At 39.4% G+C, this 16,991-nt stretch overlaps 1 protein-coding gene across 4 annotated transcripts in view; it reads right to left on the reverse strand.

Moving 5' to 3' along the window:
- Positions 1–16,991, reverse strand: part of EGFL6 (EGF like domain multiple 6) — a 64,582-nt gene that overhangs the window by 11,706 nt on the left and 35,885 nt on the right. For all 4 annotated transcript variants that reach the window (XM_075914773.2, XM_075914763.2, XM_075914762.2 and 1 more), the window contains one exon: positions 10,747–11,055. In XM_075914773.2, the coding sequence (XP_075770888.2) occupies positions 10,747–11,055 (309 nt within the window). The remainder of the gene's footprint in view (positions 1–10,746; positions 11,056–16,991) is intronic.

A 16,991-nucleotide genomic window follows, 5' to 3' on the forward strand; every position in this document is an offset into this window, starting at 1 on the left:
GTATTACAAAAAAGTTTGTGACCTTCAGATATATTAGAACATGTAAAAAGAGAAGGACAAAAACCTGCAAAAAAACTTTTATACAAATAAACTTCTGCTGATTTACATGGTTGTCGGGAGAATTTATAAGTTCCAGATAAGCTCTGGAACCAGAAAAGAAACTGTCATATTCTGCATATGCCCAAATAAATGCACATTCTTTCTGAAGTACCTAGCATGGGTGTTCTATGCAGTTATCACCCATGACGTTTTTTAAAAGCAGCACCAATCTTGAGTAAGAGCCCTGTTCTAAAAGGACATTTTGGCACTTCACAGATTCCAGTACAGTATTAGACTTGCAGTTGAAGGACTTACAATTAAGATATATTGTGATTTCAGCACAACAGAACAAAAACAATTACCACCACTACCACCACTACACGACTTACCCTATTTGGAGAATTTTATTTGATCAAAAATAGTAGGTACGACATAATGCAATATGGGAACAACTCAGGAAAACCATATTCATGGAAACACTTTTCCATCAACTGTTTCAGATAGCGAGAAAAGGGAGATGAAACATTCTGCTACTGTAAAAAGGCCCACGCAAAGTGTCACTAAGGGTTGCATATTACAGTGGCAGGGTTGCATATTATAGTGCAAAAAAGTAGGTTTGAGAGTCATCTTGTAAGCCATTCCCTGAGGCAGTGGGATTCTGAGTAGCTGAGTTCATGAAGGGGACAGGGAGGCCCTCTGGATGGTTGGTAATGGAATTGGCTCACTTTGAGCATATACTTCATTACATTTCTAGCAGGCCCTTGGCACAAACCTTAGAGGCAGCGTGGCTTGACACTTAGGCTATGTCTACACTACCAGGTTATTTCGAAACAATAACTCCCAAAATAACTATTTTGAAATAAGCATAAACAACGAGAAGTCCCGTGGCACCTTATAGACAAAGACCAGATGCCCACAAAAGCTTATGCTCCAATAAATCTGTTAGTCTATAAGGTGCCATGGGACTTCTTGGTATTCATGCAGATTCAGACTAACGCAGCTACCCCTCTGATATTTTGAAATAAGCTTATTCCTCTTCACAAGCCGGAGTTATTATTTTGAAATAACAAGCCTCTTATTCCGAAATAACGGGCTTGGCAGTGTGGATGCTCGTCTTGTTATTTTGAAATAGACATGCCCTTAAGAGTTAATGATGACAAAAGTAAAGAGAAATTTTCAAGACCGCATCTGGAAAAAAAAAAAGTTGGACCAAGCTACAGCATGAAACAATCAAAAGAAAAAAATAAAGAAAAAAACCCGACAGATAAAATGAGATAACTTGCTAGAATGTGACATGAAATCTGTTGAACAGTGTTTTATAGGATGTTATCCAGAAACAGTACAAAAGTATGGACAAGTGAGTCATTACTACAGAGCAAAAGACACTTATCCAAATCTAAGATAAGTTTTCCTTTACCTGCACTTGGTTTCAACTCTTTGCAGAAGCAACTGCTGTATATAAAGTTTTTTGTAGTACACTTTGTTTTAAAAATATATTTTTGTTTTCTTCCAGTAATACATATTCTATCCCTAAAGTTTTAGTCTCCGCCCATCTCGGTGGACATACTTAAATATTATTACATTTCTTATATCTCATCTATGGTACCACAATGTCCTCTTAATGAGGCAGCCATCCTGGAAGAATGAATGCATGGCATGATAGAAGGTAAGTAGTTTATTTTATTATTTTTATTATTAGTAGTAATATCATAACACTTAGGAACCCCAGTCATGGACCAGGACGCCATTTACTAGGATCTGTACAAACACAGAACAAAAACATGACTCTGCCCCCAAAGGTTTTTCCTAGCTCTTATAGCTGTTTTTGCCTCTCTCAGGTAACGGGGAAAGCATTCTGAATTCTGAACAGGTAAGCAAATCAGTAGTTAGCCATGTCTCAATGTTGGGGTTAGTGTAAGTATAAAATGAACATATCGAGCTTTCACCTTGTGAAACAAATAAATATGTATACGAGCTATAATTACACCCATTTCTAAATAGTTAACACTGATACATAGGCCTCTTACAAAACAGTATCTAGTAAACAGATGCCTTCAGGGGACCATATTCACCTACTCTCTTATGTTTGGATCTTATAACAGCTTCAGAAAACAGTCATTGACACTATTTATCTTACTATGAAATATAGTATCATATAATACTAGAACTGTAATAATGACCATGAGAGGTCATTAATCTAGTCCCATGCCCTCACACCAGGACCAAACACCATCTAATATTAAACAGTAAAAAGCCTTGCAAAAATAAAACAAAATTAAGTTCAGCAGCCTAAATCAAAGTTACCCATAAAATGTTTCAAAACTCTAGAAAACCTAGAAGAACTGCATAATATTGTACCACTATCTAAAAAAGGAATGTCTCCATTTAGGGTTGCTATTTGTATAGCTGCACAAAGCCCAGCACCCTTGTTCTGCCCCTTCTCTGAGGTCCTTCCTCCCTCCATTGCTCATTCTTCCCCACCCTCACTAATTTTGAGTAGGCTGGGGCAGAGGGGGGGTTGAGTACAGGGGAGAGTGCAGGCTCTGGACTGGTGGATGGGGCTGAGGGTTCAGAATGTGGGAGGGGGCTTTGGGCTGAGTCTGGGATTGGAGGTTGGTGCAGGAGGATCTCTGAGAGGGAGATTGGGTGTGGGAGGGGACTCAGGCCTGGGACAGGGGCTGCGGATGCAGGCCCTTACATTGGGTGCCTCCCAGAAGCGACCAGCATGTCTGACTCCTAGGCTCAGGAGCTGTCAAGTGGCTCTGTGCACTTTTCCGGCCTTCAGGCAACACCCCTCCCCCATAGTTCCCACTGGCTGCAGTTCCTGGCCAGTGGGAGTTGCGAAGCTGGCACTTGAAGCAGGCACTTGAATCCCTGACTGCCCCTGTGCCTAGTAGCTAGAGGGACCTGTCAGTTGCTTGCTTCTGGGTGCTGTGAGGAGGAAGTCCACCTTAGCTCTGCTGACTGGACTTTTAGTAGCCTATTAAAATCTCCTAGACCGGTTTCAATCTAGCCACTGGAAGATTGATTCAGATTCCGGGAGATTCCCAGCCAATCCAGGAGGTTTGAGAATTCTATCTACATCTCTGCTGCCACCACCATGTCCAGCTTCCAGATGACTTCATTTGCCAGATTGCCTACATCTTTTTATGAGGCTTTTATCCAGTTGAGCAGCATCTACAGATTATTTGCACTCACACTGGGCCAATTATCAAAGAAGAATAAAACCAGCAGCAATCAACCTGCTTAGCTGAAATGTTTTGCTTATGATTCAGAACATAATAATGTAGAATCTAAGAGACGACAACTGTATTTAATAGTATAAAGAAAGGGGAATTCAAAACCTTTTTAACTTTTGGTGCAAGCAAGCCAAGAGATCCTTTCATGTTCACAGTATGCTAGGTCATTTCATGGTTGTATTCCACTACGTGTTCCATAAACTGATACAGATAATGTAGTACATGGGATGACACCTCTATACCTTATTCAGTGTACAGGATGGATGGTCTCCATGAACAGGCTGCTATTTTAAATTCTGTCTTCTCATTGTACAATGTGTGGACTGCGTTGTAGTATCCAAATCCTGCTCTGAAGCGATTCAGGTCACATGTTTTGTTAGTTTTTAAGGTGCTGCTGGGCTATTCGTTGTTTTTTAAAGTTTTTCCAGTTACATACTAACACAGCTACCCTTCTGAAGCATTCGTGAAAACTTTGTTTTGGGGGATTTGCCAAGCATCACAGGAACTCTGAAGCAGAGGCAGAATTCAATTCTCCTGGCAGCATTCAGCTGCCTACAGTCCCTTGTCTCAGCCACTAGCACCTTCCAACTTTTGCAGCAAATGTAGCAGGGGCCCTTCAGACAACAGCCTCCTCTACTAAATAGACTTGATTCATCCCCAGAACAGGTCCAGCTTGCCCTTATACTGGCACTTCACTTTTGAGTGCTTGACTTTGCAAATTTTAACATTTTCCTTTAATATTTTTAGGTGTATAATGTAAAGGGCTGCTCTCAAAGTTGACAGGTCCAATGTTTGGTGTAACTGGCCCGAGCTATTCTTAATCATTTCAATCTCCAAACAGTATTTTTGTTCAAAAGCTTCAGGGGGTAGCCAAGTTAGTCTGTAACAGGAAAAACCTAAAAAACAACAAATAGTCTAGTAACACCTTAAAGACGAACAAAACGTGTAGATGGTATCATGAGCTTTCGTGTGCACAACCCACTTCTTCAGCTGAATGGAGTATTAGCTGTTATTTATCTGTGTAATATAGCTGTAAGCAATTGATCCATTATACATATAAATGATCTACTGTATTTACATGGAAACCAGTGATTTTCAAATGTATTTGATTGTGCCCCTTCTTTATGTCTGTAGTAGTTTATGTCCCTCTCCACAACTGTCACATAAATACATATAGGCTACGTCTACACTGGCCCCTTTTCTGAAAGGGGCATGCTAATTTTAAACTTCGTAATAGGGAAATCCGCGGGGGATTTAAATATCCCCCGTGGGATTTAAATAAAGATGTCCGCCGCTTTTTTCCGGCTTGTAGAAAAGCCGGAAAAGAGCGTCTAGACTGGCCCGATCCTCCGGAATAAAGCCCTATTCCGGAGGATCTCTTATTCCTACTTTAAAGTAGGAATAAGAGATCCTCCGGAATAGGGCTTTATTAAAAAAAGCCCTGATTAAAAAATCCAACTCCCAGTAAATATTAAAAACAGGAAAACATTGGTTCAATCAGAGCCAGTGATCCATTGTAATAAGAGCAAAAGCAACACTGCAATTGTGGTCAATGTCTATACCACATAGTAGCAAATGGATTGATGTACAGAGGACAATGATTTTTATACAGGTTGGACATCTCTCTTATCCGGTACCTTCGGGACCAGTCCCGAATAAAGGAATTTGGCAGATTAGAGAAGGTTTCCTTCCACAGCCCTAGGCTGCCAACTCTGCCAGCTTCGGGGTGGATGAGGGAACTACCTCCATCCCCTGCAGTGCTGCCTGCTGGGTTGCTAGCCCCATTGCTGCTGCCACAGCCAGACTTCTTGCTGGGCTCCAGCAGTCCGCACTGCCAGGGGCTGGCTTTGGCCTTGGTCAGGCTGCCTGGGGCTGCCGAGTGCCCAGGCTCTTGTCCCAGCCCTGTGGCAGCCTGCAGGATCTGACTCCACAGACTGTCACTGGCCTGATTCTGCACTGCTGGGGGCTGCTCTGACCTGGTCCCAGTGCTGGGTGCTGCTGCCGGCTCCAGCCCCACTCCTGCAGGCTGCTGCCAGCCCAAGTCTCTGCCCCATCCTGCTGCTTCAGCCCAGCCCCTCCTGGATTGCCCTCCTGCCATTAGGCTACTGGGGTTCTCTGATCCAGGAACATCCATGGTCCTGCTGGACAATGGATGTTGCTGGACCAGAGAATTCCAGTTTTGGGAGGTACAACCTGTATGATGCTATCCAGGCTTAACAGAAATTTGTCAAAATGCACACCACCACCTCAGGACTTCATGGCTACGTCTACATTGGCATGATTTTCCGGAAATGCTTTTAACGGAAAAGTTTTCTGTTAAAATAATTTTCGGAAAAGCACGTCTAGATTGGCAGGACACTTTTCCGGAAAAGCACTTTTTGCGGAAAAGCGTCCGTGGCCAATCTAGACATGCTTTTCCGCAAAAAAGCCCCGATCGCCATTTTTGCGATCGGGGCTTTTTTGCAGAAAACAGTACTGTGCTGTCTACACTGGCCCTTTTGCGCAAAAGTCTTTCGGAAAAAGACTTTTGCCCGAACGGGAGCAGCATAGTATTTCCGGAAAATCACTGACCATCTTATATGAGATCGTCAGTGCTTTTCCAGAAATTCAAGCGTCCAGTGTAGACAGCTGGCAAGTTTTTCCGGAAAAGTGGCTGATTTTCCGGAAAATCTTGCCAGTCTAGACACAGCTCATATCTTTAAAGGAACTGCTTTGCTCATTCATTGCTGTAGGTAAAATGTGTGCAGTTTTTTCGCCAAAGCTTTTCATAACCAACACTAAACCCGGCTAAGTAAACCAAGGCAAAGTAGGTGAAATGTAGTATTTGGACATTATACAAGAAGGGAAATACAATTAATATGTATACCCTGAATTGAAAGAAAGGCTGTTTGAATGCCACAGAGGGTAAAATGCCTTAAGTCCTATTTATAGGAGGGATTAAATCAGAAAGCCAACAAAACACACTCTTTCTCTGTCAGGTTCTGGATTGAGATTCATTGCATAGTACAGGTTGAACTTTTCTAGTCTGGCACTCTTTGGTCTGGCAACATCTGAGGTCCAGCATGATTTTAGTTAGCCAGATGTCCACTTATCATGGGCGTAGCCAAGTTTCCCCATGGTCCCATAAAGTGTTTACAGCCACCAATCCTGGCTTTCAGTGTTCTGTGTAGTTATTTAGCTCTAATTTACCCTTAAATGTCCTCTACTTGCCCAGTAAGCAGTGGAAGTGTTGGCAATGTTACTAGACAATACTGACCTCCCATGGTTAACCAAATTCTCTGGTTTGGTGCTGGTCCAGCCCCAAGGGTGCTGGACTAGAGAGGTTCAACCTGAATTCTTCCTGTATGCAGAAAGATGCCAATTTAGTTACCAGTAAGTACTCTTTGGCACAACACAAATTCTTCTGAAACATTCAGTATCTAAATACCTTACATTAGTAATGGAACATTCCAGCTCATTAGGATAGAACTTGAATGGCCCCAGTAGAGACATAAGCCGTGTTTGTACAGTAAGGTGTATGTGGACAGAAATCAGTTCCTGTGTAGAGTCTAGAGAAGTTGCACATTAAAGTAAACAGAACTCTGTGCTGGGATCCATACAGACACATTGCCTGCAAGGCTCCAGGAGGTGAATTCTGTGCACTCACAACCAATACAGAAATTTGAAAGTGAAAAAAGCAAATTCATCCGTTACTATTCTGAATCTTGAGCATCACGTGCAAAATAAACTTAATGGGCACTTTAAAAAAGTTCTAAAAAAAGCAATGGCTGCCATGATCTGAGAAGTCTTGTAATGGTAGGAGAAGGATAAAAATTAATAGTTAATTAAATATCTAGCACTTAAATAGTGTTTTTCCATCAATAGATCCCAAAAAGCTTTACAAAGGAGGTCAGTATTAGCCTAATTTTGCTGCTGAAGAAACTGAGGCGCAAATACATGATGGCACTTAGGCATAAAACTTCCTTTTGAAAACAATATTTAGGCTTCTAAATCTCAGGCATTGCAACCTTGAGTGTTGCAATGCCTAAATACCTTTATAAATCTGGGAATAAATCACAGAGTCTGGAATAGAACCCAAATGTGCTGAGCCGCAGTTCATTGCTCTAACCACTAGGAAACGCTGCATTCCCAGATGACCTAATAGTTCACTTTCATTCCTAATTTCTAGGATTTGGTTATAATTATAGAAATCATTATCCAACCATTTGTTACAAAAATAGAGTAACTTTTTAAAAACAGAAGGAATAAGGCACTTCAAGAAATTATACTGGATACCTAAATTAATAAGGTAGATGAAATCATGTGTTATTCTTACCTTCTTGGAAAGATATCTCTATTTTAGATACCCATGATCATCACTGTAATTAGCTTGTTCTCAACAGCATCTTATGTAGATATCTTTCTTGAAGAAATTCATACTCAATAAACTTCTTTCTAAAAATATGTTGCCAGTAGGAAAAGGCCAAAAATTACTAAGGGATATTGCTCCTCAGCTGGAATGTATGTTATATTATCTTATTTAACTACCTGTTATGTGGACTTCAAAAGACAGGTATCTGGAAGTATTTATGTATGCACTTTATGTCCCACAATACTAAGTGCTGGTTCTACCTATTCAGGGACTGAATTTCATTCTGCTGCATCATGACGTTTCCTAAACTGCTTTGCTGACAAATATTACTAATTTGTGTTATCCCACTAAAATTGAATAATTATGTTATCCTAAAAAAGTCTCAGAGAGGTAGCCATGTTGGTCTACAACTTAAAAAAAAAGTAGTTCTGTAGCACCTTAGAGACTCCACACTAATTAGAGCTTTAGTCCCACTAATTAGAGTTTTTAATATATATTCATTCAAATACTTGAATACTGATATTTCTTCTTCATTCCTGTGTGAATGAATGGATCTTACTTCTGCAGAAATCAGACCCTTCACAAATCACTCCTTTATGATAATTCACCCCACTGGCATATTATGATCAATCAATCTTCAAAAACCCTTTTCAGTCTTTTGAGGCTCAAATGAATATGACATGAATGTGGGTCAACTTCCTCATAGGTGCAAAGGCAGCACTGTAATGTGAGCCTATGCTAGTTCTAATCTGAGCTTCTGTTCACTAGAAAGCTGCATTGAATTAAAACACAATTCTAAGAAAAGTCCCAGTTTATTTGGTGTTCTAGAACCCAATGACAGGATATAGAACACGACTCATCACTCTTTATACAAATTGCAGTATTATGAACAACAGTTAGTTTGACACAGCTCATCAAAGTCATGTTCTGACTTGGTGTATTTTTCTAGTAGAAACAGTCTATTCAAGTGGTTAGAGCATGAAACTACCCTTCAGGAGACTTGGATTCTATTGTTTGTTCAGAGTGTGTACGGATAAGTCACTTAATTGCCATATGCCTCAAGTCTTTCCACTTTTGTAAAGTATTTTGAGATCCTAAACTGATCCATGCTGGAAGAGCTCAGAAATGGAAGGACACTGAAGAAAGTCCTGCTGGGTATGCTGTGCAAATCATGTAGTAATATTTAGTTTTATCCTCTGACTGAGCTGAAATATCCTCCAATTATTGCTTAACCTTGAAGGAAGGGAATTTTAGAATAATAGTGCCTTGGGCATGCAAAATAGTATTTTCAAATATATTCCAGTTTAATAAACATATTTGTAATTGGGTTTATAGCTATTGCAATAAAATAATTCTTGTTCTGGCAGCAGTCAATATAACCTTTTCCTTTAAAAAAAAGCATCAATATTATTTGAAAGATTTCTTTGATTCTATGTACCAACAATTCCAGTGGCTGCTAAACTGAATATATCTTCATAAATAATACTATGGGCCATAAATATATCATTTAAATCAGTTTAAGGGATCACCAATAAGTTATTATGTTCCTACACTGGGAAAGAAAGAAAATTTTCCAGATAAGCTAAGAGCAAGGCATGTCTTTTATAGTATTTATTTATTTAGCCACGAAGAATCTGAACTAGAGATATTATAAATATTGTTTAAAAGTGGATTTAAAAGCTTCTTCAACAAAGAAGATGACTTTCCAAGTAAACAACAAGGAGGAACACCTGTATTCCAAAGAAATAACTGAACTGAAAAGCTTTGAGTGCTTTCTGAGGAAATATATGTACATCTTCCTGACTGAGTTAGGAACTCCCATCCGAGCACTACCAAAGTTTTCAACTCTATTCTTTGATAAATTTCCACATTCAAATCAAAGACCTGAGAAACTTTGTGATGTACAGCTAGTGACTTTTATATGACATAAACAACAATTCATGATGAATAAGCCTTGCTATATGAAGTACAAAGACACAAAATAGTGTTTTTTTTCTGTACAATGTCCACTCATCATCTAGGATGCCAAACATGGGTATCAGGAAGCTAACTTAATTTAGTGCTTATTCTTAATAAAGCAGGACAATTTGTCAGTTGCTTTTTCAGAGAGGATGGAGGAAAAGCTATTAATTTGTATTCCTTTAATACTCTGGTTTCGCTGGGCTAGGTCTTAGTTACAGTGGGAGGTTCCAGACTCACACTACAGAGAAGACTGTAGCAGCCACAGTTGATTTTCCAGGGTTTGAATTAGTGGATCTAGTGAACACATGCTAATTTGAATGAAGAGGGGCACTCCAGTCAATGTTGATAGTCCTGCTTCCACAAGGAGTAAGGGAAGTCAAAGGGAGAGTGTGCTCCCTTCAACTTCATGTAGTTTGGACAGCGCCAAAAGTCAAGTTAAGGTACTTGAACTTCAGCTACATAGCTGAAGTTGTGTAGGTTAATCCGAGCTTATCCCATAGTGTAGAAGACATACCCAGTGTTCCCTCTAAGCTGTGGGGAAGCACAGCTTCACAGGTGATTAATCAGCCCCACCCAATTAGTCAGCTCCCTGCATGGAAGCCCTAGCCTCTGACTGGGCAGAGCAGATTAATCACCTGTGAAGCTCTGCTGCCCCACAGCTTAGAGAGAATGCTGGATATACTCTTATACTAGATATCTTTTTGAAACAGTCCTTGTCAAGAAATATATTACCAAAACAGCATTTCTTCAAGTGAACGCATGTTCTCATCATTTTTCTCTCTTCTACTCCTAGATTTTGTCTCTCTCACTTGACAGTTACTCAGGTTTATTTTCATTTCCCTTAGGCATTCTTTGAATACCCATCCCTGTAGTGTGTAGATGCCAGTGAGTAACTAGTACCATGAAAGTATATAATTAGTGCCATTGATTTATGTCTAAACTAATGGACCTGTTTTTAATCCCTTAATTGTCTGATACCCTATACAGGAGATCCTTTTTAATCTTTACACTGTACCGGTTTACTTTTATTCCTTTTAAGGTAAAATATATGAGATGTTTCATGTTTGCCTGCAATCTTGTTATTATTTAGATGTACTTTTACAGAAAGTCAGCACTGATTTATTCACATAAATAAGAAACGATGGCCACACTTACTAAAGACATCTCCTCTAAGGATTTGTTCATGGTCAATCTGGTTCTCAAGGTCCTCCTGTTCTTCCACCTCTACAGCATCTTCAGTACCTTTCTCCTCTTCTTCATAAATCCCTCCAACGTAAATGCCATCCTCATAATCCAAGGATGGCAAGTGAACCTTAGAAGCTGGTGTCATGGCTGGTTCTGGGATCACATTCTTGAGCTCGTCATGTTTTTTCACACTGCTCTTGTGTGCAAGAAGTTTCTTGATTGTGTCCTTCATGGCTCCAGGGATTCTTGTGACTTCCTTCACCAAATTTTCCGGGATAACTAGAACCAACAATGAAATGTAAAAGATACACTTGAAGTAATTGAACCACACCAGAACCTTGGTGTTTCTAAACATACACTCCATTACAAGTTTCAAAGAAACTATATGGCCAAATTCACTGCTGTCAAATATAGGTGAAACGTAGAGTTGAACATGCATACCTTAACAGTGAACATGCATACCTTAACAGTGAACAGTATATACAACCTTTCCCTACTGTCTGACTATGTTTTAGTGAAAACTGTCTAGGCTTATCTGCTGTAATTTAAAAAACTATACAGTATTCAGTAGTGATGGGTGAACCTCAGAAAGTTCAGTTCAAATGGGCACTCAGAAGATCAGGAGCTCATCTAGATTATCATAACTTCTTGCTTTTGCAGGAGGAGAACAGAAGCCTTACACAAATATTCTGTCTCCTGAGATTTCTTGTATTTCTGCTTTCAGCTGGCCACAAAATACCACAAGAACATTCAACTTTGTCATATTGTGGAACATATTTTGGAACATAATCCAAAAACTAGAACCCGCTAGAAGGCTTTGGATGCTATATCTCAGAATAGGATACCAGAGGGTAGGGCAGGGCCATCCTTAGGCATACACATCTGTGTAGGGCAATCAAAAATTTAGGGCACCCCTGGGTCAGTATCCGTCCTTCCAACTCTTCATATCCCTGTTCTGGCCCTTCCTACAGGTTCCCACCACTGGTGGCTACAGCTGCATCCTGATGAGTCTTCCTCCGGAGGGAACCTAGTAACGTAAAAGAGAAAAAGCCTTCCAGCCTGCCAGACCTATTAATACAACATTGAAACTGTTAAAGAGCCATTAAAGAGATAATGAAGTCATTTAACAGGCATTTGCCATCCTCCAACTATGTACTCTCTGTTTCTGAATATACAGACAAGAACAGTTGTGCATTACTGTAATATTTGCTCAGGACCTTAGTTTAAAATTTGCTTTATAAATATTTAATCAGTGTGTTGCTGAAGATTAAAAAAAAATTAAATTTCTTAAATAATCCTTGCATAGATTTTTAGATGCACAATCTGAATATCATCTTTAGCTTTAAAGCAGGGCTACTCAACTTTGGAAGCCTGGGGGCCACAATGATACTCATAGCACATGCTGAGGGCCGCAACTTAAGTGCGGTTATGTATACATGCAAATAGTTTCTTTCACAGTGATGGGCATGAATACAAAGATTAAGCCTTAAGCCGTGGCGCTGGACCCAAACGTGGTCCGTGTGAGCCAGTCAACACCTCTCAGGCTCTGCCCACAAGGCTAAACAGCCAGCACTTCCTACAATGCTCAGGCGCTCCTGGCACCTCCTCCTAGAAATGCCAACATCCTGTACCCGTCTGTTCCAGTCAGCCTGTCTGCTTGCCTCTTTCAATGCTCACCTCACTTGTGAGGCACCTCACCGTTGTGGAGCATGTTCCCAGTGGAGCTCATGTTCAAAGGATCCCACCTGCGGGCCATGTGTTGAGCCCCATGTAAACCCAAACTATACTGCGGGCTGCAAACAAATGGGCAGCCCATGGGTCATGTATTGAGTAGCTCTGCTGTACAAGCTAAGGAAGTTCCTACCTGTGGCATGAAAGGAACTGAGGGATACTGTGTCTAAGGAGTTTTAAAAGTCATACAGCTAACAAGTCTTCTAAATCAGTTCAGGACTTCATAGCTGCAATGTCACTCATGGGGTTATTCCATGTCCTTGTATGCTTCACTTACATTGCTGGCCCTATTCTGAAATCTGCATGGCTTAGAAACACACCTTGGTGGGTTGCATGTTATTTCCATGGCATGTACTACTCCATGACATGCCTTCTCTGGTTTGAGATCAGAGCCAGTCTCTCCTGTTAGGGTGGAGAAGTTGCTTTCATGGTCTGTCAATACAGGTTAATGAGACCTGAGCATTCCAGAGCGCTCTAGAGGAGAAGACTTTTTGGCCTACAGAACATCATCAATATGTAAGCAGAGCTTTACAATGGCCTTTGAAGATACTTGGGGGGTGGCGGGGGAGGAAATGTTAGGTGAGGTGTGAGAAGTTTATTTTACAAGTTTGAGGGGTAGAGGGAGAAGTGGATATTTCCCTTTTTGCTTCCTCTACCTTGTGGTCATATATCTGGGGAGGGGGTTTCTGTTGCTTTGGATTTATAATGATTTTTAATTGTATTTTAATGGATGGGAAGCGCATTCTTGTTTTTCTTTAAATAGTAGCAGCGGAAAACCCCCCAGCAATTAAAAATAAATAATTAAATGTGTAACATGGAGTGTAAAGGGACAGATACTAAGATCACATCAGCTCCTGTTTTAACACATCACTATTAGTTTGAATTTGATGCTTTTTCTTTAAGCTAAAAATGACTATATTTTCTTTTTCAATGAACTGTCCCATATGGACAAAAGCAGCTGCTCTGGGAGGTACTTAGTGATGTATTCAGGTTTTATGAGGTTGAAAACCTATGTTAGTATAAATAAATCAAAATCTCAGATGTTATTTTTCTTTCCTTTGCTTAATAGTTCCAAGCTTATTTGCCAGACATCTGCATGTCATGACTTTCTTAATGGGCTGCTTAGCAAGCCTTCTCCCAGAGGATGGTGCTATGAAGAACATACTGTATAATTTAGCCAATATGGTTCACTGAATCTACTCAGAACACAGAAAGAAAAATTAACAGGAAAACCCCATTCACAACAAATTTCCTCTCCACAAATCAGTAACACAAAACTTTAGGCTTTTAATAAAGAGGCTATGGAAGTTTTCAAGTTAAGTCTGACTGCCCAGCAAACCTGAACATCTGCTTTCAGTTTCTGCTTTGAAGTCTTCCTATTGAAGTGAAAAAATTCTTATAGCTCAACCTAATAATGTGCCAGAAAACCAGTCCTCCTTTTAATTGCAAAAGAAAACCAACCCGTAGACGTGATAAAAATATGGGGAGAAAAAGTGCACAGTCCAAACACACCTTTGTGGTTTGTAATATTATGAAAAGCTGCATACTCATTTTAGAATCATTAATGGATGAAGGTTGGGCTGGGGGCTGCTTTATGGAGATATCACTAATCCCTTTTCCATTATGATTCCTGTCTTAAACTAGTCTAAGGTGCTAAATTTAAGCCTGGAAATTACTAGCTACTCCCAGAAGCATCTTCCCCAGATTCAAATGGAAAATCTTATGCTCCCACATCATGTTCTGTAGAATCCACTGTCATCAGAGTCTGCTAACTTCTATACATGGACATCACAGGAAGTAACAGCCTGAGCCTTCACGAGACAGTAGAATGTAATGGAAAAAGCCACAGGCCAAACTGCTTAAGATGTGAGGCTGGAATTTGAGGGAAAAAACTCATAATAATCCTATATTTATTGAACACAAACTTCCATGCAAGTATCAACAAATTTGATCCATTTCTCCCCTGCCCTTCTTTATACATCTCCTCACTGGGGTATGTAGATTAGTACGTGTTGTCATTCTTTTACATTTTGTGTTATAATGCCCATATGAAAATGCATCCATTTTCAAAAGTACTTTAATTCATACAGAATTAAACAAACAAAACCCAGCAGTAGAGGCTAAGGGCTAAAAGTGAGTCTTTCCCATCAACAGGTTTTGTGGAAGATAAGGAGACCCAGGAATTGGTAACGAATGCCTGAGTTAAGCAGGTTGAATTGGAAAGAGCATAGAACAATTGTTAGATTCCTGCTTTTTATGTGCTGTGCTGTACAAAGTGGGATGTTGTTCATGAGAACAACAATAAAAAGACAGAGATGTAAATTTCTCTAACCCAGGCCTCTGTTACTATGTACCAATTCCCAGCCATAAGAACCAACTGGTCCCAACAGAGTAGAGTAATTATTGTCAACTCCTATATATTGTTTCCTCCTTGAAACTTAACCTCACATTAGGATAATTAAAAGCCAGGTTAATTTATAAAACAAGTTTACAACTTTATATATAAAAGTGAAAGAGTATATGGAAAATTTCTATAGAACTTAATAGGAGATGCAACAAGTAGGGTTTCAGAGTAATAACTAAAAATCTATTGCATTTAGTAGAGAATGCTACCATTTCAAAATTTGGTAGATACTATTCAATAAATTTCCAAAATTACGAAGGCTAGTTTACAAATCTTAGGGTATGTCTAAACTACATTCTATTTTTGAAAGAGGAGATGCAAATTCCTTGGAGGCAATTCCTTGGGAATTTGCATATCTTCTTCCAATCTCACTTTTGAAAGTGGATCTTTCGGAAAAAAACTGCATAAACCTCATTTTTTAAGGAAGAGCGTTTTTTTTCGAAAAAGGATTTTTTCCTAAAAAAACCATGTCCACACCAATTTCACTTTTGAAAGTGAGATCAGAAGAAGATATGCAAATTCCTGCGGAATCTTCTTTCGAAAATAGAGCGTAGTCTAGACATAGCCCTACAGAAAGGTTAACACTCTCCGTTAGGAATTATTGCAATTATTACTCTCACAACACACTAAAACCTATTTACTACTTCAGAAACTCTCATTAAAACATTTCAAGAGTGATTCAGGAAGAAGCTCATTTAATTTTTGAGATGCATAAAATTGAGTGAAAAAAATGTTGACGATACAGATAAGACAGTAAAGGGATTTGACACTGCAGCCAAGTTCTTTATTTATTCAGGAGCAGGTTAATAGTCAATGTAGTTAGCTAACTTCGTTATAATCAAATTTTCAAATCAAATACATTCTCATTAAAAATCTCAACACTTCAGGTAGGGAAAGAGATAGTGAGACCAATGCTGGATTATTATTTGCCTAAAGCAAGTAGTGAGACTTTCAGCAGACAATACATAAGAGAGCAAATGGATCATATAGTTATTGAATAAAGGATGCTAGCAGTATTGGGCTCCACTTTAAATGGAATTAAAAGTCTCATAGTAACAGCTTTTGGAAATCCTGCCATATTAGCCTATGCTTTATTGAGGATTGGTGAGTTCGTAGAAAACAGAACCAGACTTGAGGTTTGCATGTTATGAGAGGAGCAAAAAAAAAAAAAAAAAATCACCTTGGACAAAGTGATATGCTAGACAGATGGGAGATAAGGCCAGTTGTGTCCAGGTGCAACCTAAGAATGGACAACAAGACATAAGAATATAAGAATGCAGAGTCTCCAGCTGGCTCATACCAGAATGCTGGATGAAGCTTCTAGTTTCAAAGTTAGGACTGCTTTTTCCTTGCTCTCTTAATAACCTCATACAAAGAGTGAATTAAAAGAATCAGTTCCTGTTTTCCCAGGACTCCATATTGCTTATGTAAAAACTGTTCGTATTCTATTCTTAAATAAAAGGCTAAAGAGTACACACACAAGTGTGTGATAAAAGAAATGTGCTTAGTCAACACATACTCAGAACTCAGGAGAAACAGAGGCCTGACAAAAACAATGGACTGGAATAAGATGAAGGCCAGATATGGGAATGACTAACACCTGGTTAGGGAAAGGTAAAAAGGTTACACTTTTTGGAGGTTCTTGGAGGCAATTCAGAAATACTCCCACATGCCAGCCAAATCTACAAACCAAGAGGCAAAAGTAACCCTGAAGTACCCAGATGGCATATTACATGTAGTATTCTGTATTCTGTTCACCATACAAATTAAAAATAGCCACCCTCATCTGCATTTAACATTTATTAACCTCTTATATTAATCAGTGATGTTTAGACACATAATTATTGTTACAAGCAATGAGAACTACATGGCTAACCTCTCACATCACACTTGGTTTATTGTGAATAAGTAAAATCTAATACCATTGCCATGGAAAATCATAGTATCTTGTACAAAACTTATCCAGACCTAGTGATTCCTCTCCCAGATAAGGTATCATTTTAAGACTGATCATGCAAACTTAACAAGTTCCCTGAACTACCAGGGTGAAATCCTGATCCTGAAGAAATTAATGGCAAAA

The sequence above is a fragment of the Pelodiscus sinensis genome, chromosome 1 (assembly GCF_052426305.1).
Source record: "Pelodiscus sinensis isolate ZL-2025 chromosome 1, ASM5242630v1, whole genome shotgun sequence".
Classification (NCBI taxonomy): domain Eukaryota; kingdom Metazoa; phylum Chordata; order Testudines; family Trionychidae; genus Pelodiscus; species Pelodiscus sinensis.